At 43.2% G+C, this 26,330-nt stretch overlaps 1 protein-coding gene across 2 annotated transcripts in view; it reads left to right on the forward strand.

The window, feature by feature from the left end:
* Nucleotides 1–26,330, forward strand: part of TMEM132C (transmembrane protein 132C) — a 467,769-nt gene that overhangs the window by 415,822 nt on the left and 25,617 nt on the right. For both annotated transcript variants that reach the window (XM_054444365.1, XM_054444366.1), the window contains exon 5: nucleotides 5,654–5,797. In XM_054444365.1, the coding sequence (XP_054300340.1) occupies nucleotides 5,654–5,797 (144 nt within the window). The remainder of the gene's footprint in view (nucleotides 1–5,653; nucleotides 5,798–26,330) is intronic.

The following is a 26,330-nucleotide window of genomic DNA, read 5'->3' on the forward strand; positions in this document are numbered from 1 at the left end:
GGCACACACACATACAGGCACATGCACCCGCACGCACACAGTCACTCACACAGGCACACGCACCCGCATTCATGCACGCAGGCACTCACACAGGCACACACACACACACAGGCCCACGCACCCGCACGCACGCAGGCACTCACACAGGCACACACACATACAGGCACATGCACCCGCACGCACGCGGGCACTCACACACATACAGGCACACGCACCCACATGCACGCATGCAGGCACTCATACAGGCACACACACATAGAGGCACACGCACCCGCACGCACGCACGCAGGCACTCACACACATACAGGCACACGCACCCGCACGCACGCACGCGGGCACTCACACAGGCACACACACATACACACAGGCACACACACCCGCACGCACGCACGCGGGCACTCACACAGGCACACACACATACACACAGGCACACACACCCGCACGCACGTGGGCACTCACACAGGCACACCCACACACATACACACAGGCACACGCACCCGCCCGCACACACGTGGGCACTCACACAGGCACACACACATACACACAGGCACACGCACCCGTACACAGAAATAATTCCATGAAGTCATTCCAGAAGTAATTCCATGTTCTTATTTATTTAAAAGTTAAAAATACAGTTCACCTAGAAAATGGCCAAACTAATTTACATTTATGAGGGTAAATCAAACAACAAAAATGTGTTTTCTCAGAAGCCTCTGGCTTTTTTCAAATTTGAAATGACCATGATTTAAAGAACCCTACCTTATTGATTATTTTCAGCAAAACAGAACAGTTCTCTGATTTATGACGGAGGCGGGTGAAGGGCTTCAGAGCAAGGTAAAAGGAGAGAAAAAAACATTTAATAATACAAAAAGCTTCCAAGTCATAGTTATGCCTTTGTTGTGTTCTGAGGCCTTGAGACAGTGTTGATAAGTGGTCTCTAATACCTGCTGGAGTCGGCAGGAATTGTACACCTGTGTGCTTTCAGGAAGCAGGCTGCCTTCTGTGATGCTAAACTCATCAGAGCCGGATAGAGCCAGAGGATAGGTAGCTAGCAGCGTAAGCCTTCTTCCGAGCAGTGCTAAGCAGCAGCATAAAGGCAAGTGGCATCCACCCCCAGCCAGCCATGCACATGATGTGTTCTTGGTCCCGCGGGGGTTTAGGTGGGTTTCAGAAGACAGAACAATTATATACACATAAATAGTGTGCTAGGCATATTGCTGTGAATTGGCCTCAACTAAAAAGGTATTTGAGAGGTGCAACCAGATGCAAAGAACTCTGTAGGCCTGCCACATCAATATCATACACACAGGCACTCGCAATAAACACAGGCACTCACACATACACACAGGCACATGCACCCATATGCACACAGGCACTCATACATGTACACACAGGAACTTGCACTCATACATGTACACACAGGAACTTACACTCATACATATACACACATAAGCACTCGCACATACACAAACACAGGCATTCACACATACATAGGCACACACACACACAGGCACTCACACACACAAGCATAGGCACACACATACACACATAGGCACATGTACCCATATGCACACACTCACACATACACAAACAGGCACACACACAGGCACTCACACATACACAAATACAGGCACACACACACACAGGCACATGCACCCATAGGTAAACAGACACTCATACATATACACACAGGCTCGCACACACATAGGCACTCGCACATACATAAACACAGGCACACACACAGGCACTCACACATACACAAACACAGGCACACACACACAAATAGGCACATGTACCCACGTGCACACAGACACATATACACAAACACAGGTGCACACACACACAAAGACACAGGCACTCACACATACACAAATACAGGCACTCACACACAGGCACATGTAGCCATACACATAGGCACTCACGCACACACAAACATAGGCACACACACACACAGAGGCACAGGTACCCGTATGCACACAGGCACTCACACATACACAAATGCAGGCACAAAAATACAGGCGCACACACACACGGGCATATGCACCCATATGCACACAGGCACTCACACATACCCAAACACAGGTGCACACACACACACACACACCCCCAGGCACATGTACCCATAAACACACAGGCATACACGCATACACATACAGGCACACACACATTCACAGGCACTCATACACAAACACAGGCACACACATACACCCAGGCACATGTACCCATAAACACACAGGCACTCACACACACAGGCACACACACATTCACAGGCACTCATACACAAACACAGGTGCACACACACATACAGGCACATGTACCCATAAACACACAGGCACTCACACACACAGGCACACACACATTCACAGGCACTCATACACAAACACAGGCACACACACACATACACACAGGCACATGTACCCATAAATGCACAGGCACCCACACACATGCACACACACATTCACAGGCACACACACATTCACAGGCACTCATACACAAACAAAGGCACACACATACACACAGGCACATGTACCCATAAACACGCAGGCACTCACACACACAGGCACACACACATTCACAGGCACTCATACACACACAGGCACACACACATTTTTTTCTCTCTGCCTTCACGAGACACTGAATCTTGCACTTGGACTTCCCAGCCTCCAGAACTGTAAGAAACAAATTTCTGCTGTTTAGAAAGTACCCAGCCTATGGTATTTTCTTATAGCAGCCTGAATGAACTAAGACAGTCTAGGATTCAACAGTCGAAAAGATAGATGACATAGCCCAACCCCCGCTAATTTGTAAAATGAGGAAACAAAGATTCCAAGAGATATGATATGTGATCAGGATTGCACAGGAAGTTAATGGGAAAGCAAGGAGCGGAATCCAGGAGTCCAGACTCCAGGGCCCACCACGTCATAGACACCAAACTACCAGTCAGAAGAGTGGTTTTAAATACAGGGAACTTCCTCCATGTCACAGCCAGTTTATTCTGGAGGCCAAAGTTTCCTTTTATCATTTGTTATTTCTATGTCTATTAATTCTCTGCTCCTGAAATTGATATTGGTAAGTGAAAAAAATATATGTCTGAGGCGGGCGGATCACAAAGTCAGGAGATCGAGACCATCCTGGCTAACACGGTGAAACCCCGTCTCTACTAAAAATACAAAAAATTAGCCAGGCATGGTGGCCGGTGCCTGTAGTCCCAGCTTCTCAGGAGGCTGAGGCAGGAGAATGGTGTGAACCCGGGAGGCGGAGCTTGCAGTGTGCCGAGATTGCGCCACTGCACTCCAGCCTGGGTGACAGAGCAAGACTCCATCTCAAAATATATATAGATAGAGATAGATATATATATACATACACATATACATACATGTCCAACCCATCTTAATTTTGGTGGAGTGCAATTTAGGGATAGAGAGTGTTAGGTAGAGTGTGTGAAAGTGTGTGTGTGTGCATGTGTGCATGTAATTGCAACAGCCGTTAGAAAACTAATCACAATCCATGAGGGAATGTACTGCTTTAATGAAGCCATTAGCCAAAGACCATTCTGAGAGAGAAAATGTAAAGACTGAACTCTGAGCACATTACCTGTAATGAACCTGAAAATAGACCTGGGGAATTTCTAAAGTATTCTTAGCCTCCATAATAGACGTTGTGCAAGCTGCCCGGATTGCAGCCCAGCTCCAGGAATCCCACGGACCCAGGAGAAGACACAGCCGAGAGTGATGCAACTGCTGGCTGATGCAAAAGCATCACAGAGAGGCCGAGGCTGTACTTAAAACTCATAACTCTTTCAGCTGCGCTCTTGTTTAATGCAAAAGGTCATTTTTGTGTCAATTGCTTCCCTGGAGAAAGAATGGAGAAAATCTTTTTCCATCTCCTGCTTCACACCAGAGCATTGCTTCTGGAGAGGGACTTTGCGAGAAACTGGCATCATTAGATGTCCCAAAGCCAAAAGCCCTTTTTCATTTTCATCTGTCCATAAAGAAAAGAATTATAAAAAGGCAATCAGGTAGTATCCTACAAAATCAAATAGAAGGTATTTTCTTCATCACCTGGCAAATCACAACATACATGAGAGGTGTGACGCTAATAGTTTTGCATGAAGTCATCTGAGCAGGATAAATCAAAGTCTCCATTGGCTGTGATGGAATGGGTTCCCATGGAGCAACAGAGGAGGGCACTTTGCTTTGCTTTAGTCTTCATTTTTTAAAAAATGAAGGTGTCAAGCACGGCAGCCCATGCCTGTAATCCCAGCACTTCAGGAGACTGAGGCAGGAGGATCGCTTGAAGCTAGGAGTTCAAGACCAGCCTGGACAACATAGCAAGATCCTGTCTCTACAAGAAAAGTAAAAAATTAAAATTATCTGGGCATGGTGACACTTGCCTATGTTCCCAGCACTTTGGTAGGCCAAGGTGGGAGGACTGCTTGAGACCAGGAGTTCAAGACCAGCCTGGGCAACATAGTGAGACCCCATCTCAAAAAAAAAAAAGAATAGAAATGGGTGAAGATGGGGGAAGGCGAGATGAAGGGGAAAAGATGTCAAGAAAACTGACAGCATATAAGACATTGTTTGGCCCTCTGGACACAATCATATCCCATGCTGTAGGCATTTCAGATACATGAGCCAATAAAGTTCCCTTATATATAAAGTAAAAAAAAAAAAGAAAAAGAAAGTAATGGTTGAAGACATTCATTCCACCTTATTTGGGAGACACTGCCCATTATTTCCTGCTTTTAGTATCCTTGAAGGTGATCTGGACTTTGTAAACCTTTCTTCAGCTCTTCCTTTGTTGCTGGGAGCAATCCAGGATCTAGCCCATAAGTATCTGTGTTAGTTTCCTGACACTGGCATGACAAATTAACACAAATGTATTATCCTACAGTTCTGGAGGACAGAAGTCTGAAGTGAGTCTTAAGGGGCTAAAGTTAAGATGTTGGCAGGGCTGTACTTCTGGAAGCTCTCAGGGAAAAATCTATTCCTTGCCTTCTCCAGCTTGCTTCTAGAGGCTGTTCACATCTCTTGGCTCTTGGCCATATAACCTGACCTCTGCCTCCACTGCCACATCTCCTCCTCTCCCTCTGAACGTCATAGCTCCCTCTTGTAGGGACTTTAGGATGACTGGGTCCACCTAGATAATCCAGGATAATCCTTCCATCTTAAGATCCTAATTCAATCTCAATTGCAGTGTCCCTTTTACCATGTAAGGTAACATATTCACAGATCCCAGAGATTAGAGCATGGATATCTTTTGCAGAGGGTGAAAGGAAAGCATTATTCAACCTACTGTGCTTGCTGAAGGTACCCAGAGTTAGTTTCTGTTGCTTACAACCAAACCTAACTAATGTATTACTTCTACTTGGTCTCTGCAATAAAGAAAAAGAATAAATACTTTTTGATTGTTGTTGAAAACTAGGAATATGATCATAAAGAAACTAAAAGTAAACTATTGAACATTCTTGGTAAATTGTTCCAAAGAATAGCCCTTTATTCCAAGTCCTGGTACAGTGTGTAAATTGTACAGTGTGTCTTGTACAAACAAGGACAGCCTGGTGTTTACACTGGGAGGTTCCCCCTAGAATTGTCCAGTTCCCAACAGAATGGAATATCTCCCTTAACCCAGTGTGTTTGATTCTTTTTGGCAGGACACTGAAATTCTGAACACTGCCATACTCACAGGAAAGACAGTTGCCATGCCTATCAAGGTGGTCTCTGTGGAGGAGAACAGTGTTGTGATGGACATCTCAGAGTCAGTGGAGTGCAAGTCCACAGACGAGGACGTTGTCAAAGTAAGTCATTCCACAGCCAGCTGAATGGAACCGGTGGGGACTTCACTTGGACATCCCATTTGCTAGGGACATTTAGACTGAAATACATGAGGTTCAACTATACAGAGGCTTATGTGCAACACACTTCCAGCTGACCCACTCAACATGTCCATTGCCATCTCTTTGTTTTCACATCATGCCAACCTGGTTAGGGTTTTTGGTTCATTCCTGTCTTTCTTCCTTTATTTGACAATTAAAAATTGTGTGTGTGCATATACCTATATAATGCACAACATATTATTTTAAAATACATATACATTATGGAATGGCTAAATTGAGCTATTAGGCCAGTGCAAAAGTAATTATGGTTCTTGCCATTACTTTTAAATGGCAGAATCCACAATTACTTTTGTACCAACCTAATAATTAACATGTGCATAACTTCACATCTCACATACTTATCTTTTTTGTGTGACGAGAACTTAATCTACTCTCTTAGCAATTTTCAAGAATATATTATTACACTTTAGGAGGCTAAGGTGGGCAGATCACCTGAGGTCAGGAGTTCTAGACCAGCCTGGCCAACATGATGAAACCCCATCTCTACTAAAAATATAAAAATTAGTTGGGCATGGTTGTGCACACCTGTAGTCCCAGCTACTTGGGAGGCTGAGGCAGAAGAATCATTTGAACGCAGGAGGCAGAGGTTGCAGTGAGCCGAGATCGTGCCACTGCACTCCAGCCTGGGTGGCAGAGTGAGACTCCATCTCAAAAAAAAAAAAAAAAAAAGAATATATTATTAGTAACTAAATTTAACATATTGTACCAAAAAATCTCTTGAACATATTCCTTCTCCTGTCTAACTGATATTTTGTATCTTTTGACCAATATCTGCACAACTGTCCCCTTACCCATCCCCTGGTAACTGCCATTCTATCTCTGCTCCTATCAGTTCATCTTCACTAAATTCTACATGTATGTGAGATCATGCAGTGTTTGTCTTTCTGTGCCATTCTACATGTATGTGAGATCATGCAGTGTTTGTCTTTCTGTGCCATTCTACGTGTATGTGAGATCATGCAGTGTTTGTCTTTCTGTGCCATTCTACGTGTATGTGAGATCATGCAGTGTTTGTCTTTCTGTGCCATTCTACATGTATGTGAGATCATGCAGTGTTTGTCTTTCTGTGCCATTCTACATGTATGTGAGATCATGCAGTGTTTGTCTTTCTGTGCCATTCTACATGTATGTGAGATCATGCAGTGTTTGTCTTTCTGTGCCATTCTACATGTATGTGAGATCATGCAGTGTTTGTCTTTCTGTGCCATTCTACATGTATGTGAGATCATGCAGTGTTTGTCTTTCTGTGCCATTCTACATGTATGGGAGATCATGCAGTGTTTGTCTTTCTGTGCCATTCTACATGTATGTGAGATCATGCAGTGTTTGTCTTTCTGTGCCATTCTACATGTATGTGAGATCATGCAGTGTTTGTCTTTCTGTGCCATTCTACATGTATGGGAGATCATGCAGTGTTTGTCTTTCTGTGCCCGGCTTACTTCACTTAACATGATGTCCTGCAGGTTCGTCCATGTTCTAACAAGTAATAGGATTTCTTTATTTTTTTTAAGGTTGAACAGTCTTCCATTGTGTTTATATACAACATTCTCTTTACCCACTCATCCCTTGATAGACCATCAGTGGTGCTTTGGACTATGGGTCAAACCCTGAACGCCTACTGTAGCTAAGCAGATGACTTCAATAAGTGAAGTGGTAAATTGGTTCTGCCTATTCTAGAAGGGCAGCCAAGATTCTGCTCTTTGTCTTTCCCAGCAAGGAAATTGCTATACCCAGTTGTGGTCATGAGGTAGTGGGATTTCAGTATTTTATATCTCCAAAAGAATTGAAAATCTAGATTTCTGGTTAAAAAAAACAACCACCTTGTTTTTCAAAGTTAGCAACAAATTCCAATGTTTTTAATGGGCAAAAAAAATAAAAAACAAAATATATTTGCGCTGTGGGTTGGCCGATGGGGTAACTGTTTAAAAGCACCCTTCTAGAGTAGGGGTTGCAAACCATGAGCTATGGGCCAAACCTAGTCACTGCCTATTTTGTAAATAAAGTTTTATTGCGACACAGCCACTCAAATTCACTTCCATTTTGCCTGTAGCTGCTTTGGGGGCTACCACAGGAGAATTGAGTAGTTGACAGAAACCATATGGCTTAGACAGTCTAAAATATCCAGCATTTTGCTCTTCCCAGAAATGGCTTGCCTAGAGTAATGTATGCTCTAGAGTCTTAAGTTTTTTGGAGGAAGAACTGCAATTCCTGCTGTTTCCCATCATTAGTCATGATGCTACACCACAATGCTTGCTTAAAGAATAAGGTGATGCTTAAAGAATAAGCCAGAAATGAAGCATTTTGTCTCTCTCTGTATTTTTCTGTAATCCCTGGAAACACATCCAGGAAAAAACAAATATCAAAAAAAGCATTCAGGTAGTGATTTTTGTTTCCTTCAAATCGAGTCTGACAGATAGCAACCAGCCTTCTCTCTGGTGTTTAAAACTCCATGTCTGAGTAGAAGAGAAGTTTACAAACTGTTGAGGTGGATAAATGGCGTGGAAAAATACTTCTCTGCAAACCCCACCCCCAGAACAAGCAATAGACCACCATGCTAGACTGTCCACTGCGCTCAGCGCCACCATCACACAGTGATGTCCACACTCAACCATGACAGCATTCCAGTAGGTGGCAGTAAACATTCCAGCAACATCCATATACTTTGACGATTCTTCTGACTGTTGGAGGTAGTATCTCAAGAAAGGGCTTTTTTCCCTAATTTACCCAAAAGTGATATATGGGCTGGTGGTGGCCTTCAATACAGAGTGCTTTAACAGAAAGAACACAACGCCCATGGGAGGAAGAGGAAAAGGGGGATGAAGTTCTAAACCACACTGTTCAATGGAAACACAATGTGAGCCACATATGAAATTTTAAATTTTCTAATAGCCACGTTCAAAAAAAGTTTAAAGAAAAGTTGAATTTAATTGTATTAATGCATTGTGTTTAAACCATTATATTAAAACATCACCATTTCTACATGTAATCAATATAAACATTAATAATGAAATATTTTACTATTTTTACACTAAGTCTTTGAAATCTAGTGTGTGTTTTATACTAACAGCACATTGAAATCAAAACTAGCCCCATTTCCAGTGCTTCATAGTCATGTGTGGCTTGTGGTTCCCACAGTGGACAGCACAGGTCCTTGTTGGTCACTGGCCTTTGTCACTGATGTGCAAGCCCCCTAAAAGCCAGAACCCTTGATGAATGTAGCGTGCTGATAGGCACCTCCAGTACTGATAACTTTTCTAGAGGTAAAGAACCTATCTTTCAGCCTACAAAAACCAAGAGGGAAACAACCCAAAATTTATCACAGCTGTATACATAGCAATCCTTAGCTACTCTTAAGACAATTTTGACATGGAGTCCATTACTAATATCTCCAGGAATTATAATCAGTATCTTTAGGGAAATAAATGTATTCAAACAGAAAATTGCCTCCTGAAATGAATCCAGGGTTGATACCCCTGGCTGTTGACAAAGCAATGTGAAATCTTGAGTCAGCAGAAGCTGGGTGAGGACATCGGAGCAGGCGGGCTCAGTGTACATGAGCACAGTCCGTAGGACCCAGGCTTGGCTGTGGCCTTGGGTCTGATGAGATCAATGATACTTGCAGTGCTAATTGGGTACAGCTCGGAATGCCATGGAGAGAAGAGGGGGAGGGAATTGACATTTAATCATTGCCTAGTCTACAGCAGGCCCATGAGGTTTTGGATTTAGGCAGTTCAGAGTTCTGTCAAGAATTCTGAAGGCTCTGAGATTGCACCCTAGTGTAAACTGGCAAATCAAACTGTCACAGTTTTGTGGATGCTGGCAGAAGACACAAGACCCCAGGGTCAGAGACAAAAGGCAGTCACTGTATCAGCATCTTTCTGCACCAGTTGCCTGGGCTTCAGTTCCCACCAGGTTATGCAGAAGAGGCCAGTGACACTTGCACATGTAGTGGATCAGGTTTCAGGAGAGGAATCCTGGCCTTCGAGAACGTGCATCTTTTATCATGGGCTGTATGTTTGTGTCCCACCCTGAATTCATATGTGGAAGCCCTTAACACCCAATGCAATGGTATTAGAGGTAGGGCCTTTAGGAAGTAATTAGGATTCCATGAGGGTGGAGCCCCATGATGGCAGTAGTACTCTTATAAGAAGAGGAAAAGAGACCAGAGCTTGCTGTCTCTCTACTATGTGAGGATACAGCAAGAAGGCAGCAGTCTGCAAGCCAGGAGGGCTCTCAGCAGAACCCAACCATTCTGGCATCCTGATCTCAGACTTCCCAGTCTTCGGAACTGTGAGAAATAAATGTGTGTCGTTTAAGCCACCTGACTTATGGTATTCTGTTAAAGCAGGCCAACCTGACTTCCCCAAAGAGACAATACCTTTATCATACTGGAACTTTAGCATGTCTGCCCTTTGCTCCAGAAGAAGGCACTGTCTGTCTTCCAAGACTGTTCACTATATAAAACGCCTTTGAAAAGACCTTTCAGAACAAAAACAGTCTGTGCTGTTTGTGCAATGTGCTGAAATGCAAGTGTATCATGGAGAGTGTCTCCCAAAGAATTCCTCATGGCTTTGCCACATTCAAGCTATGCAGCCTTGGGTGAATCATATAGCGTTCCCTCCAGTACTCAGTCTCCTTCTTAGTAAAATTAGGATAAGCATAGTTCCTAATTCAAAAGGTCAGCATGAGGATTAATCGGTTTTATAAATGCAGCAGAGAACATGACCTAGTAGCCAGCATATAGTAAGGGTTTAATAACTCAGAGTCAACTCTGGTCATCTCATGTAATCCTCTGATTAGGTAGATCAGGGATTAAGACTGGAGGCTTACAAGTATATTTGTGTGATATGCACAGTGTTGCTTAAAAATATAAGAATTGGATGCAACTCATTTCAAATGTACAATTCAGTGATTTTTAGTAAATTATGCTAAGTTTGGCAACCGTCACCATGATCCGATTTTATGACATTTTTTCACAGTTAATCCACATTCCCATCCCTGGCCCCTGGCAGTCACTAAGCTGGTTTCTGTCTCTATAGCTTTGCCTGCTATGAGCATTTCCCATGAATGGCATCATACAATACATGGTCTTTTGTGTCCACTTTTTCCACTTAGCATTATGTTTTTGAAACTCGTGTACATGGTAGCATGGGGCAGTAGTTTGTTTCTTTTATTACAGAATAATATTCCACTGTATGGATATACCATATTGTGTTCATCCATTCACCCAGTTGGGTTGTTTCCACCTTTTAACTGTTTCATTCATTTATGAATCATGCTGCAACAAATATTCACATTCATGCCTTTGTGTGGACATACATTTTCTATTTTCCTTTTTTTTTTTTACTGATATATATATTTTTTTAATTAATTTATTTATTTATTTATTTGTTATTATTATACATTAGGTTTTAGGGTACATGTGCGCAATGTGCAGGTTAGTTACATATGTATACATGTGCCATGCTGGTGCGCTGCACCCACTAACACGTCATCTAGCATTAGGTATATCTCCCAATGCTATCCCTCACCCCTCCCCCCACCCCACAACAGTCCCCAGAGGGCGATGTTCCCCTTCCTGTGTCCATGTGTTCTCATTCTTCAATTCCCACCTATGAGTGAGAATATGCGGTGTTTGGTTTTTGTTCTTGTGATAGTTTACTGAGTATGATGATTTCCAATTTCATCCATGTCCCTACAAAGGACATGAACTCATCATTTTTTATGGCTGCATAGTATTCCATGGTGTATATGTGCCACATTTTCTTAATCCAGTCTATCATTGTTGGACATTTGGGTTGGTTCCAAGTCTTTGCTATTGTGAATAATGCCACAATAAACATACGTGTGCGTGTGTCTTTATAGCAGCATGATTTATAGTCCTTTGGGTATATACCCAGTAATGGGATGGCTGGGTCAAATGGAAATTCTAGTTCTAGATCCCTGAGGAATCGCCACACTGACTTCCACAATGGTTGAACTAGTTTACAGTCCCACCAACAGTGTAAAAGTGTTCCTATTCCTCCACATCCTCTCCAGCACCTGTTGTTTCCTGACTTTTTAATGATTGCCATTCTAACTGGTGTGAGATGGTATCTCAGTGTGGTTTTGATTTGCATTTCTCTGATGGCCAGTGGTGGTGAGCATTTTTTCATGTGTTTTTTGGCTGCATAAATGTCTTCTTTTGAGCAGTGTCTGTTCATGTCCTTTGCCCACTTTTTGATGGGGTTGTTTGTTTTTTTCCTGTAAATTTCTTTGAGTTCATTGTAGATTCTGGATATTAGCCCTTTGTCAGATGAGTAGGTTGCGAAAATTTTCTCCCATTTTGTAGGTTGCCTGTTCACTCTGATGGTAGTTTCTTTTGCTGTGCAGAAGCTCTTGAGTTTAATTAGATCCCATTTGTCAATTTCGGCTTTTGTTGCCATTGCTTTTGGAGTTTTAGACATGAAGTCCTTGCCCATGCCTATGTCCTGAATGGTAATGCCTAGGTTTTCTTCTAGGGTTTTTATGGTTTTAGGTCTAACGTTTAAGTCTTTAATCCATCTTGAATTGATTTTTGTATAAGGTGTAAGGAAGGGATTCAGTTTCAACTTTCTACATATGGCTAGCCAGTTTTCCAAGCACCATTTATTAAATAGGGAATCCTTTCCCCATTGCTTGTTTTTCTCAGGTTTGTCAAAGATCAGATAGTTGTAGATATGTGGCATTATTTCTGAGGGCTCTGTTCTGTTCCATTGATCGATATCTCTGTTTTGGTACCAGTACCATGCTGTTTTGGTTACCGTAGCCTTGTAATATAGCTTGAAGTCAGGTAGTGTGATGCTTCTAGCTTTGTTCTTTTGGCTTGGGATTGACTTGGCGATGCGGGCTCTTTTTTGGTTCCATATGAACTTTAAAGTAGTTTTTTCCAATTCTGTGAGGAAAGTCATTGGTAGCTTCATGGGGATGGCATTGAATCTGTAAATTACCTTGGGCAGTATGGCCATTTTCACGATACTGATTCTTCCTACCCATGAGCATGGAATGTTCTTCCATTTGTTTGTATCCTCTTTTATTTCCTTGAGCAGTGGTTTGTAGTTCTCCTTGAAGAGGTCCTTCACGTCCCTTGTAAGTTGGATTCCTAGGTATTTTATTCTCTTTGAAGCAATTGTGAATGGGAGTTCACTCATGATTTGGCTCTCTGTCTGTTATTGGTGTATAAGAATGCTTGTGATTTTTGTACATTGATTTTGTATCCTGAGACTTTGCTGAAGTTGCTTATCAGCTTAAGGAGATTTTCGGCTGAGACGATGGGGTTTTCTAGATATACAATCATGTCATCTGCAAACAGGGACAATTTGACTTCCTCTTTTCCTAATTGAATACCCTTGATTTCCTTCTCCTGCCTGATTGCCCTGGCCAGAACTTCCAACACTATGTTGAATAGGAGTGGTGAGAGAGGGCATCCCTGTCTTGTGCCAGTTTTCAAAGGGAATGCTTCCAGTTTTTGCCCATTCAGTATGATATTGGCTGTGGGTTTGTCATAGATAGCTCTTATTATTTTGAGATACGTCCCATCAATACCTAATTTATTGAGAGTTTTTAGCATGAAGCGTTGTTGAATTTTGTCAAAGGCCTTTTCTGCATCTATTGAGATAATCATGTGTTTTTTATCTTTGGTTCTGTTTATATGCTTGATTACATTTATTGATTTGCGTATATTGAACCAGCCTTGCATCCCAGGGATGAAGCCCACTTGATCATGGTGGATAAGCTTTTGGATGTGCTGCTGGATTCGGTTTGCCAGTATTTTATTGAGGATTTTTGCATCAACGTTCATCAAGGATATTGGTCTAAAATTCTCTTTTTTGGTTGTGTCTCTGCCCGGCTTTGGTATCAGGATGATGCTGGCCTCATAAAATGAGTTAGGGAGGATTCCCTCTTTTTTTATTGATTGGAATAGTTTCAGAAGGAATGGTACCAATTCCTCCTTGTACCTCTGGTAGAATTCAGCTGTGAATCCATCTGGTCCTGGACTCTTTTTGGTTGGTAAGCTATTGATTATTGCCACAATTTCTGCTCCTGTTATTGGTCTATTCAGAGATTCAACTTCTTCCTGGTTTAGTCTTGGGAGAGTGTATGTGTCGAGGAATTTATCCATTTCTTCTAGATTTTCTAGTTTATTTGCATAGACGTGTTTGTAGTATTCTCTGATGGTAGTTTGTATTTCTGTGGGATCGGTGGTGATATCCCCTTTATCATTTTTTATTGCATCTATTTGATTCTTCTCTCTCTTTTTCTTTATTAATCTTGCTAGCAGTCTATCAATTTTGTTGATCCTTTCAAAAAACCAGCTCCTGGATTCATTAATTTTTTGAAGGGTTTTTTGTATCTCTATTTCCTTCAGTTCTGCTCTGATTTTAGTTATTTCTTGCCTTCTGCTAGCTTTTGAATGTGTTTGCTCTTGCTTTTCTAGTTCTTTTAATTGTGATGTTACAGTGTCAATTTTAGATCTTTCCTGCTTTCTCTTGTGGGCATTTAGTGCTATAAATTTCCCTCTACACACTGCTTTGAATGCATCCCAGAGATTCTGGTATGTTGTGTCTTGGTTCTCGTTTGTTTCAAAGAACATCTTTATTTCTGCCTTCATTTCGTTATGTACCCAGTAGTCGTTCAGGAGCAGGTTGTTCAGTTTCCATGTAGTTGAGCAGTTTTGAGTGAGATTCTTAATCCTGAGTTCTAGCTTGATTGCACTGTGATCTGAGAGATAGTTTGTTATAATTTCTGTTCTTTTACATTTACTGAGGAGAGCTTTACTTCCAAGTATGTGGTCAATTTTGGAATAGGTGTGGTGTGGTGCTGAAAAAAATGTATATTCTGTTGATTTGGGGTGGAGAGTTCTGTAGATGTCCATTAGGTCTGCTTGGTGCAGAGCTGAGTTCAATTCCTGGGTATCCTTGTTAACTTTCTGTCTCGTTGATCTGTCTAATGTTGACAGTGGGGTGTTAAAGTCTCCCATTATTAATGTGTGGAGTCTAAGTCTCTTTGTAGGTCACTCAGGACTTGCTTTATGAATCTGGGTGCTCCTGTATTGGGTGCATATATATTTAGGATAGTTAGCTCTTCTTGTTGAATTGATCCCTTTACCATTATGTAATGGCCTTCTTTGTCTCTTTTGATCTTTGTTGGTTTAAAGTCTGTTTTATCAGAGACTAGGATTGCAACCCCTGCCTTCTTTTGTTTTCCATTTGCTTGATAGATCTTCCTTCATCCTTGTATTTTGAGCCTATGTGTGTCTCTGCATGTGAGATGGGTTTCCTGAATATAGCACACTGATGGGTCTTGACTCTTTATCCAATTTGCCAGTCTGTGTCTTTTAATTGGAGCATTTAGTCCATTTACATTTAAAGTTAATATTGTTATGTGTGAATTTGATCCTGTCATTATGATGTTAGCTGGTTATTTTCCTCGTTAGTTGATGCAGTTTCTTCCTAGTCTCGATGGTCTTTACATTTTGGCATGATTTTGCAGCAGCTGGTACCGGTGGTTGTGCCTTTCCATGTTTAGCGCTTCCTTCAGGAGCTCTTTTAGGACAGGCCTGGTGGTGACAAAATCTCTCAGCATTTGCTTGTCTGTAAAGTATTTTATTTCTCCTTCACTTATGAAGCTTAGTTTGGCTGGATATGAAATTCTGGGTTGAAAAATTCTTTTCTTTAAGAATGTTGAATATTGGCCCCCACTCTCTTCTGGCTTGTAGAGTTTCTGCCGAGAGATCCGCTGTTAGTCTGATGGGCCTCCCTTTGAGGGTAACCCCACGTTTCTCTCTGGCTGCCCTTAACATTTTTTCCTTCATTTCAACTTTGGTGAATCTGACAATTATGTGTCTTGGAGTTGCTCTTCTCGAGGAGTATCTTTGTGGCGTTCTCTGTATTTCCTGAATTTGAATGTTGGCCTGCCTTGCTAGATTGGGGAAGTTCTCCTGGATAATATCCTGCAGAGTGTTTTCCAACTTGCTTCTATTCTCCCTGTCACTTTCAGGTACACCAATCAGACGTAGATTTGGTCTTTTCACATAGTCCCATATTTCTTGGAGGCTTTGCTCGTTTCTTTTTATTCTTTTTTCTCTAAACTTCCCTTCTTGCTTCATTTCATTTATTTCATCTTCCATCATTGATACCCTTTCTTCCATTTGATTGCATCGGCTCCTGAGGCTTCTGCATTCTTCACGTAGTTCTCGAGCCTTGGTTTTCAGCTCCATCAGCTCCTTTAAGCACTTCTCTGTATTGGTTATTCTAGTTATACATTCTTCTAAATTTTTTTCAAAGTTTTCAACTTCTTTGCCTTTGGTTTGAATATCCTCCCATAGCTCGGAGTAATTTGATCGTCTGAAGCCTTCTTCTCTCAACTCGTCAAAGTCATTCTCAGTCCAGCTTTGTTCCGTTGCTGGTGAGGAACTGCATTCCTTTGGAGGGGGAGAGGTGCTCTGCTTTTTAGAGTTTCCAGTTTTTCTGCTCTGTTTTTTCCCCATCTTTGTGGTTTTATCTACTTTTGGTCTTTGATGATGGTGATGTACAGATGGGTTTTTGGTGTGGATGTCCTTTCTGTTTGCTAGTTTTCCTTCTAACAGACAGGACCCTCAGCTGCAGGTCTGTTGGAGTACCTGGCCGTGTGAGGTGTCAGTCTGCCCCTGCTGGGGGGTGCCTCCCAGTTAGGCTGCTCAGGGGTCAGGGGTCAGGGACCCACTTGAGGAAGCAGTCTGCCCGTTCTCAGATCTCCAGCTGAGTGCTGGGAGAACCACTGCTCTCTTCAAAGCTGTCAGACAGGGACATTTAAGTCTGCAGGGGTTACTGCTGTCTTTTTGTTTGTCTGTGCCCTGCCCCCAGAGGTGGAGCCTACAGAGGCAGGAAGGCCTCCTTGAGCTGTAGTGGGCTCCACCCAGTTCGAGCTTCCCAGCTGCTTTGTTTACCTAAGCAAGCCTGGGCAGTGGCGGGTGCCCCTCCCCCAGCCTCGCTGCCGCCTTGCAGTTTGATCTCAGACTGCTGTGGTAGTAACCAGCGAGACTCCGTGGGCGTAGGACCCTCTGAGCCAGGTGCGGGATATAATCTCCTGGTGCGCCGTTTTTTAAGCCCGTGGGAAAAGCGCAGTATTCGGGTGGGAGTGACCCGATTTTCCAGGTGCCGTCTGTCACCCCTTTCTTTGACTAGGAAAGGGAACTCCCTGACCCCTTGCGCTTCCTGAGTGAGGCAATGCCTCGCCCTTCTTCGGCTCGCGCACGGTGCACGCACCCACTGTCCTGCGCCCACTGTCTGGCACTTCCTGGTGAGATGAACCCGGTACCTCAGATGGAAATGCAGAAATCACCCGTCTTCTGCATCGCTCACGCTGGGAGCTGTAGACCGGAGCTGTTCATATTCAGCCATGTTGGCTCCCGTGGACATACATTTTCATTCCTCTTGAGTAGATACAGAGGAGTAGAATGGCTTGGTCATATGGTAACCTTATATTTAATGTTTGAGAAACTGCCAAATTTTTTCCAAAGTGGCTATACCATTTTGCATTCTCACAAGTCATATCTGAGGGTTTCCCCTCCAGCTTATTGGGAAAATCCAGCAGATCTGGCAGAGCTACAGTGTGCTCACCTGGCAACACTGTGGGGTGCCCTTTATTTTTTCACTTTTCCATAAGTGATTGAGGTACAGGTGGTATTTGGTTACATGATTAAGTTCTTTAATGGCGATTTGTGAGATTTTTGGTGTACCCATCACCCGAGCAGTATACACTGCCCCATATTTGTAGTCTTTTACCCCTCGCCTCCTGCCCCCCCACTACCAAAATTCACCCCAAGCCCCCAAAGTCCATTGTATCATTCTAATGCATTTGCATCCTCATAGCTTAGCTCCCACCGGCACCTTCTGATTTGTCACAGTTGCCTTATATTTGGTCCACTTCCATTATCTGCTTGGCCCATGTAAGCACTTGAATGTGTGTAGATGGGACAGTACCCATTGTGTATGTGGAGGCTGAGGTTCAGCAGGAGGACTTGGGTTTTATGATTTTGCTTTCTAGCTTTTCCTTTTTTCTTTCCTTCATTCTTTCCTTCTTTCTTTTCTTTCTTCCTCTTTTCCTCCTCAATTTCATTCAGCCAACACTTATTTACCAACTACCACATTTAAGGTTCTGTGATTTTGGTAAGGAAAAAACAGATGAAGAAAGTGAACCTCTCAGGACTCACAGCCAAACAGAAGAGGTAAACATGCGAGACTTTATTTTGCATAGCAACTCATTTACTACTCATAACATCTGCATTATCGCTATTATTAATTCTGTCTTATAGTAGAAGAAACTGAGGCTCAGCAAATGGAGGCCACCTGCCTAAGGTCATGCAACTTGCACATGGCAGAGAAGGGATTCTAACTAAAAGCCCAAAAGCTCTTGGCCATTAGGCTATATAGTCTCTGTACATTCAAATTTTGCTTAACATTTTACTTTTTATTTGGAATTTCAAACTTATCTCAAAGGTTGCAATGACTAGACAAAGTATACTATATACCCCTTACTGAGGTTCTACTGTTGTCAATATTTACCCATTTGCTTTTTCACAGTTTCAGTCTCTCTCTCTCTTTCTCTCTTCCCATCCTCTAGATAGACAGATAGACAGGTAGCAAGGTAGATGGATAGATGGATAGATGGATGGATGGGTGGATAGGTGAATAGATGGGTGGGTGGACAGATGGAAGAAGGGAGATAGATAGATAGGATAGGTGATTAATAGATGATTGATAGGTAATAGGTTAGATAGATAAGTGATAGATTAGATAGATGGTAGATTTAGATAGATAGAAGATAGATAGATAGATAGATAGATAGATAGATAGATAGATAGATAGATAGATTTGTTGCTGAACCACTTCAGAGTAAGTTACATATATCAAGGCCTTTTAACTCTAACTACTTCTGTGTATATTTCCTAAGAATAAGAATATTCTTTTACATACCCACAGTTATCAACTTCAGCTAATTTAATGTTGATACAATACATTATCTAATCCATATTCTGTTTTCCAATTTTGTCAGTTGGCCAACCGTGTCTTGTGGAGGAGCATATTTTTCTGCAGTACAAGATCCAATCTAGGCTCACATGCACATTTAATTGTCACATACTCTAGTCTCCTTTAAGCTGAAGCAGGTCCTTAGCATTGCCCTGTCTTTTAACACACAGAATACTCTTGAGAAATACAGTCCTTTTTTTTTTAACTTTTTAAATAAAATATTCCTCATTTAAGATTTCCTGATGTTTCTTCATTTAGATTCAAATTTGCATTCCCAGCAAGGATAACTATACAAGTGATGATATACATATATATTTTGTTTCATTTATTTTTGTAGGCTTTTTAATCACTCTGAAATACTTTGGTGGGTATTTTTTATGATTATATAAGTAATGTATAAAATCTGTCTACAATAATAATTGCTCCAGAAAACTCTAAGAAAGAAAGAACTACCTTTACTCCCATCACCCTTAGAGAATCATTGTAAACATTTTGGTAATCATTTCTTACACACATATACCCACATATACAGATAATTTTTAATAATAAGATATCATACATACTGTTTTTGTCAACCACAAACTGTCTTACTGGCAAATCTATACACATACATACACACACTCACACACATGTGTCTACACAATTCAACACACATGTATAAGGGCTTTTCAGTCCTGGTTTGTCTTACAGAAATAGAGCCATATCCTTATGCATTTCTACCTGTTCCTTCTCTCACCTTGCAATGCATCATGAATATCCCTTCCTTGCAGCACTTGGAATATGAAGCCAGGCCAGTGTGCAGTGTAAAAGAATGATAAGGGCTGAGGAGTCTGGTCTGCGATGTGCAGGTTAATAGGAATCATAACATCTGAATGGGAGAGAACCCTGGATGTCGGCCTCTTTGTTGATTCACATTCAAGAGGTGAAGGAGCAGCACCGAGAGAAGGGCCAAGGGCCATGACTTGCCCAACAATAACCCCAGCAACAATAATAGGAAGAAAAACATGCAATACGGACAAGCACTTGCAATGCCCAAGTGTCCATCATAGAGGATCTCATCTATGGGGTCCAAGCTTTAAAACATCTTTGACATAAAGCTGTGTCTTGCTTGCAGTTGATGACATGGCACGGTTTACCTGGAAGTGGTTTTCTTAGTGTGGTGTCATAGATTTAGCAATATCCAGTCCATGTTTTTCACAGGTCACATGACAATCTATTAAACACAGATCTGCCGGCCATTTTCTAGGTACCATTCTGGTATCGGGGACACAGCAATAAGCAGAACAAAAGCAGTCCCTGCCCTCAAGGAAGCAGCATGCTAGCAATGGAGAGAAGCAGATAATAAGAAAATGCATGAGAATCTTACGGAGATGATGCGTGCCGTGAATAGGACACTGTGCTGGAGGGGGGCTTGGGTGGGGGCTACTGGGATGGGGTCGTCCTCAAGGAGGGAACACTGGAGTCAGTTAGCAAGGAAAATAATGATTATTAATGCCTGCACCTGGCTGTACCTCCTATTTGGACAGCACCCTATGTACATCCCCTCACCCTAATGACACTGACACATGATACCCTACCCTGTGCCCCCTGGGTGCCCCCACCCTGGTCCTCAGTCCTGCATGTGCCTTCCTCAGGACTCCTGCAGCCATGGGTTGCTAGGCACTGCCCAGGACAGGGTGGGGATGCTGAGATTTAAAGCATCATTAGAGAAAATTCATCTATTGAATTTCCAGTGAAGCCTGTCTGACCTCCAGGGCATGATTCCAGCTAATGGATCCCAGTGCAGAGCTAAAAATAATGCATTTGGGCAACAAGCAGGCCTGGCTTTTCCCCAGTGACCAAAGGTGCCTGCATTAGCTCCGGCACATGGAGAGCAACCTTGCTCAGCCAACAGCCTGATAGTTGCGCTGAGACTGGGCTCCCGTCAGCACTAAACTTTCTCTGTGCTGAACCTACTTTCTCTGTGCAGGCTCTGAGTCCTTGAGAGTGTGAAGTTCTTTGGCAACAGCCCTAAGTTTTTAGGGTATCTACAGGATGCATTACTGCTTTCAGGTGGCATCCCTCCCTAAAAAGCAGGGCGGGCAGAAGAGAGTTTTCTATTTGTGCTTGTCACGACTGAGGGGCTTTGGAAGAAACCCTGGAAGGTCTTTATCTTCAAGAGCCATTTGGTTCTCAGATGAAAGAAAATTAAAGAGAACAAAGAAATTCCTGGAATCCAGAAGTCCCGGGCTCCAAGCCAAGCTGGACGACATTGCCCTACCGTGGCCCCTTAGTGGACTTGGGGTCCCTGCTGTAAAGCAAGGACACTCCTTCCTTGAGGGGCTCTTCTAGCACCCGCATCCCTCCATCTTGGATTCAAAGTACAGTTTAAATGGCATGTTTAAGAGCTTGAACTCTGCCACTGACAAGTTCTTCTTTAAACCTTAGTTCTTTCATCTGCAAAATGAAAGGAGGCCTGGGAAAGACCCAGGCCTACCCCAGAAGGCTGTTGTGAGTTTGAATGCAGTCATCCATCTCAAGCATGCAGGATGATGCCTTTGTGTCAGCTCTTCCTCCTACCCAGGCAGCCCTAGACCAGTGGTTCTCTGTGGGGTGGTTGAACCCACCTGAGAACATCTAGCAATGTCTGGAGACATTTTTGGTTATCACACCTGGAGCAGAGGCTACTGGCATCTAGTGGTTAGAAGTTAAGGACACTGCTATACATCCTGCGATTCCAGGACAGCCCTCACAACAAAGAATTATCTGACCCCAAATGTCAATCATGCTGAGGTTGAGAAGTCCTTCCCTAGACCAAGCAGATGCCACAGGGTCTCCAGTCTCCCGTGGGAGGACGCTCATTGCCATGAAAGTGCCTGGTGTGGTGACTTAGCCTGGAAGGAAGGGCTACTGCCTTTGGCCTCAGACAGACTACTGTTAGGTCTTTCTGTCACTTACCTTCTGAGTGATCTTGGGGAAGTCAACCTCGCTGAGCCTCAGTGTCCTTATCTCAAATATGGAGATCCTAAGAGTCATATTGCATAGATACTATTCAAAGATTGAAAAAGAAAAGGCATGTGACACGCCTAGCACATAGTAAGTGCTCAATAATTGTCAGGTAGCACTGGTAACGGGGGTCATGGCAGCTGCAATATTCACTAAGCTCTGCTGAGAGCTGAGAGCTGTTCAAAGCAGAAAGTTCTCCACATTGTATTGGCTGGTGGACTTGGGTCTTTATTTAGTCACTGGAAGGCTAGACTTGCATTAGGCAGCTATTGCTGTGATAATGCTGCATAATAAAACAACCTGACATCTCAGTAACTTACAACAGCGAGCATTGGTTTCTCCCTCAGGGGCCCCTGGGTTAAGTAGAGCAGCCTTGCCTCAGTGTGCCGGTTGTGTGGGCTGGGATCCAGGTTTGTTTTGGGTTTGGGTTGGCTCTGTGTGTCTCATTTGGTGGCAAAAGGCAGCAGCACCTTAAGAACATTCTTCTCATGGTGGCTTATAGGAGCACAGGTGGCCAGGCGAAGCCCTGCAAGCACATTTGGGGCCTTTGGGGACCTGACACCCACTAACATCCTGTTTTACAGCCGTAGTCTTTACAGTCATAATCCTTTCATCAAAGCTATGATTTCCTCATTCTCTTCACAGATATTTACTGAGCACATACCATGCTCTGGGGATACAGTCATGAACCAACTGCACCAGAACCCCACTTTCACAAATTTATCTGTAATAGCAGAGATAGAAAGTTATAAGTAAACAAACATAAAAGCAAGCTCATTTCAAATATTGTAGATGCTATGGAGAAAACCAAGAGGGTAATGGGATGAGGAGAGAATTCACAGGGCTAGTTCATGGTCAACCATCATGGAAGCTTCTCTGGGGAGGTAGCATTTGAGCTGAGATCTAAATGCCAAGAGCTTGGAAAAGAGCTGTCCAAGCAGACAGAAGAGCAAGTGCAAAGGCCCTGGGGTATGAACAGGCTTTGCATGTCCAAGGAACAAAAGAACAGCCAGGACGAAGGAGGATAAAGAGTAAGAAGAGGAAGAGAAAACGTTAAGATGGATGAAATAGGCAGGGCCAGGTTGTCCAAGGCCTTGGAGTCTGTGTTCAGAATTTTGTTTTACTCTCAGAGCAATATGACACTGCAGGGTATTCTGGTTTGGGGTTTAAGTAGATCATTCTAGAAAGTATGAGGCAGGTACTACTCTAAGTCCTATTTTACAAATGAGGAAATTCAGGCCCAGAGAAGCTGAGTGACTGGCCCAAAGCCACACAGCTGATTAGTAGCAGAGCCAGGATTCGAACTCAGGTCTGCCTGATCACCAAGCCCATGTGGCCTCAGATTCCCAGCAGGCTCAGGCAAGTATGGGAATATGCTGTCATCATAGACTGACATTAAGATTTACCTATAGCTGTGCTACCCAGTATTACAGCTACTAACCATGTGTGACTATTTAAATTAGTTAGAATTGAATAAAATGAAAATTTCAGCTCCTCAGTCACTCTAGCCACATCTCAGGTGCTCATTAGTCACATGTGACTAGTGTCTACCACAATGGACAGCACACATATAGGACGTTTCCATCATCACAGAAAGTTCTATGGGAAGCACAGAATCAAAACCTTTGATGGTAGGAGCTATGCCACACGTTCGTTCCTAGGAGAGGTTGATGGATAAACCTTTTTTGGGCTAGAACTGGCCAAAAAAGATCAGGTTGTTCTGACCCTCCGATTTAAGCTACAGATAATATCCTGTTCTAATAAAAGACTTTTATGGAACATAAGACCATTTATTGATGAGTCAGATTTTACTTGAGCCAAATAGGGCTCCGTGTGGGTGTGCTTAAATGGAAAGAGAAGTTTTTAAGTCCCAAGGACCTTGCAGCTGGTCTCTGCTTTGATGAAAACTTTCTGGTCAGGTTCATGAAGCACGGAATACAGTCCAGTTTGAGACCCAGGTGTCTGGTTAGCCTCAAGGAAGATGTAGCTCTGGAAATCAGTTCTTCTGTGCTTGTTTTTTCTCCTGCCAGATCCTATCATTCCTGTCCCACTTTGACCCCTCTGCTAAAATGAATTTGAGAACCAGGGTTTGGTCTTAACAGCATTTAATGCGAACCCATCATATCTTTATCAAGGAGTGTACAGTAGTTGAACAGTTCAGACCCTCAAATTGGCTTAATAAGTAAAGGAAGAAACTGTCTTGTCAATAAAAGGTCTAGGGCAGTGTTGGCTTCAGGCACAGGTGGATTCACAAATCAATTTCTCTGCACCTCTCAGCTCTGCCTTCAACTGTGCAGATGCCTTCTCAGCCCCAGATGGAGGCCCCTGGAGGCTCTAGATCCACACCTCCCCAGGTTCAAGTCCAGTCGAAATGAGACACTGCTGTCACTCAATCAGAAATCCTGGGGCTTTCTGTCATTGAGCCAGGCTGAGCCATGTGACCATCCCTGGACCAATCCTGTGGCCACAGGAGTGCGATGGACACCACTTAACTGTGTGGCTGAGGCCAAGACCTCAACACATAGACTGGCCATGGGGATATGGGCAGGGTCCCCAGGAAATATTTTTTAAATGGTTGCAGAAAATAGAATAAGAGAAAAATATTAAATAGCAGCAAAAAATATTAAATAGCAAATGTGTATGTATCTGAGTTGAAACTCAGCCAGGCTGCTTGCTTTCAGTGCACTTTGAATTGTCTTCTTACAGTACGCGGCTTCCTCTCAGAGGCTTAATCATGACCAGGCTTTGTGAGCCTAATGACAACTTTTTTATGTTTTTTTCTTTTCTTTTCTTTCTTTTTTTTGAGACAGAATCTTGCTCTGTCACCCAGACTGGAGTGCAGTGGCGCAATCTTGGCTCACTTGCAACATCCGCCTCCCAGGTTCAAGCAATTCTCCTGCCTCAGCCTCCTGAGTAGCTGGGATTACAGGCATGAATCCCATGCCCAGCTAATCCTTTGCATTTTTAGTGGAGATGGGTTTCACCATGTTGGCCAGGCTGGTCTCAAACTCCTGACCTCAAGTGATCTGCCCACCTCGGCCTCCCAAAGTGCTGGGATTACAGGTGTGAGCCACCGCGCCTGGCCTGTTTCTCATTTTTATACGTTTTTTATGTTTCTCCTCTTGTCCTCCTTGCTGAGAGGCTGGTGGAAAGAGTGGCACTGATGGGTCTGGGCTGGGGAAGATATCCAACAAAATTGCCCCTTATATCTGAGAGGATGATTTTGGTTAACAGACCCAAACTGAAATAAGGGGGAAAACATCTAGGGGTTCCTATATCTGAACAGTAAGAGATTTCCTGGCTTCCGGGATGGCTGGATCCTGGGGCTCAAATGAAGTAATCAGTATTTTTATGTTATTTCCAACTTTCCATCACTTGGCTTAGCATTCTCCATGCTGATCACAGTCTCAGACAAGTTGTCCTGTCCTACCATGGCTGCAGACAGCTACCAGACTGTATCTTTTTTTTTTTTTTTTTTCTGAGACAGAGTCTCACCCTATCTCCCAGGCTGGAGTGCAGTGGCATGATCTTGGCTCACTGCAACCTCCACCTCCTGGGTTCAAGTGATTCTCCTGCCTCAGCCTCCTGAGTAGCTGGGACTACAGGTGAGTGCTACCACGCCTGGCTTTTTTTTTTTTTTTTTTTTTTTGTATTTTTAGTAGAGACAGGGTTTCACCATGTTGGCCAGGCTGGTCTCGAACTCCTAACCTCAAGTGATCCACCCACCTTGGCCTCCCAAAGTGCTGGGATTACAGGTGTGAGCCACCGCGCCTGGCCTGTTTCTCATTTTTATACGTTTTTTATGTTTCTCCTCTTGTCCTCCTTGCTGAGAGGCTGGTGGAAAGAGTGGCACTGATGGGTCTGGGCTGGGGAAGATATCCAACAAAATTGCCCCTTATATCTGAGAGGATGATTTTGGTTAACAGACCCAAACTGAAATAAGGGGGAAAACATCTAGGGGTTCCTATATCTGAACAGTAAGAGATTTCCTGGCTTCCGGGATGGCTGGATCCCGGGGCTCAAATGAAGTAATCAGTATTTTTATGTTATTTCCAACTTTCCATCACTTGGCTTAGCATTCTCCATGCTGATCACAGTCTCAGACAAGTTGTCCTGTCCTACCATGGCTGCAGACAGCTACCAGACTGTATCTTTTTTTTTTTTTTTTTTTTTTTGAGACAGAGTCTCCAGAGTCCAGGCTGGAGTGCAGTGGCATGATCTTGGCTCACTGCAACCTCCACCTCCTGGGTTCAAGTGATTCTCCTGCCTCAGCCTCCTGAGTAGCTGGGACTACAGGTGAGTGCTACCACGCCTGGCTTTTTTTTTTTTTTTTTTTTGTATTTTTAGTAGAGACAGAGTTTCACCATGTTGGCCAGGCTGGTCTCGAACTCCTGACCTCAGATGATCCACCCACCTTGGCC

This window comes from Pongo pygmaeus, chromosome 10 (genome assembly GCF_028885625.2).
Source record: "Pongo pygmaeus isolate AG05252 chromosome 10, NHGRI_mPonPyg2-v2.0_pri, whole genome shotgun sequence".
Classification (NCBI taxonomy): domain Eukaryota; kingdom Metazoa; phylum Chordata; class Mammalia; order Primates; family Hominidae; genus Pongo; species Pongo pygmaeus.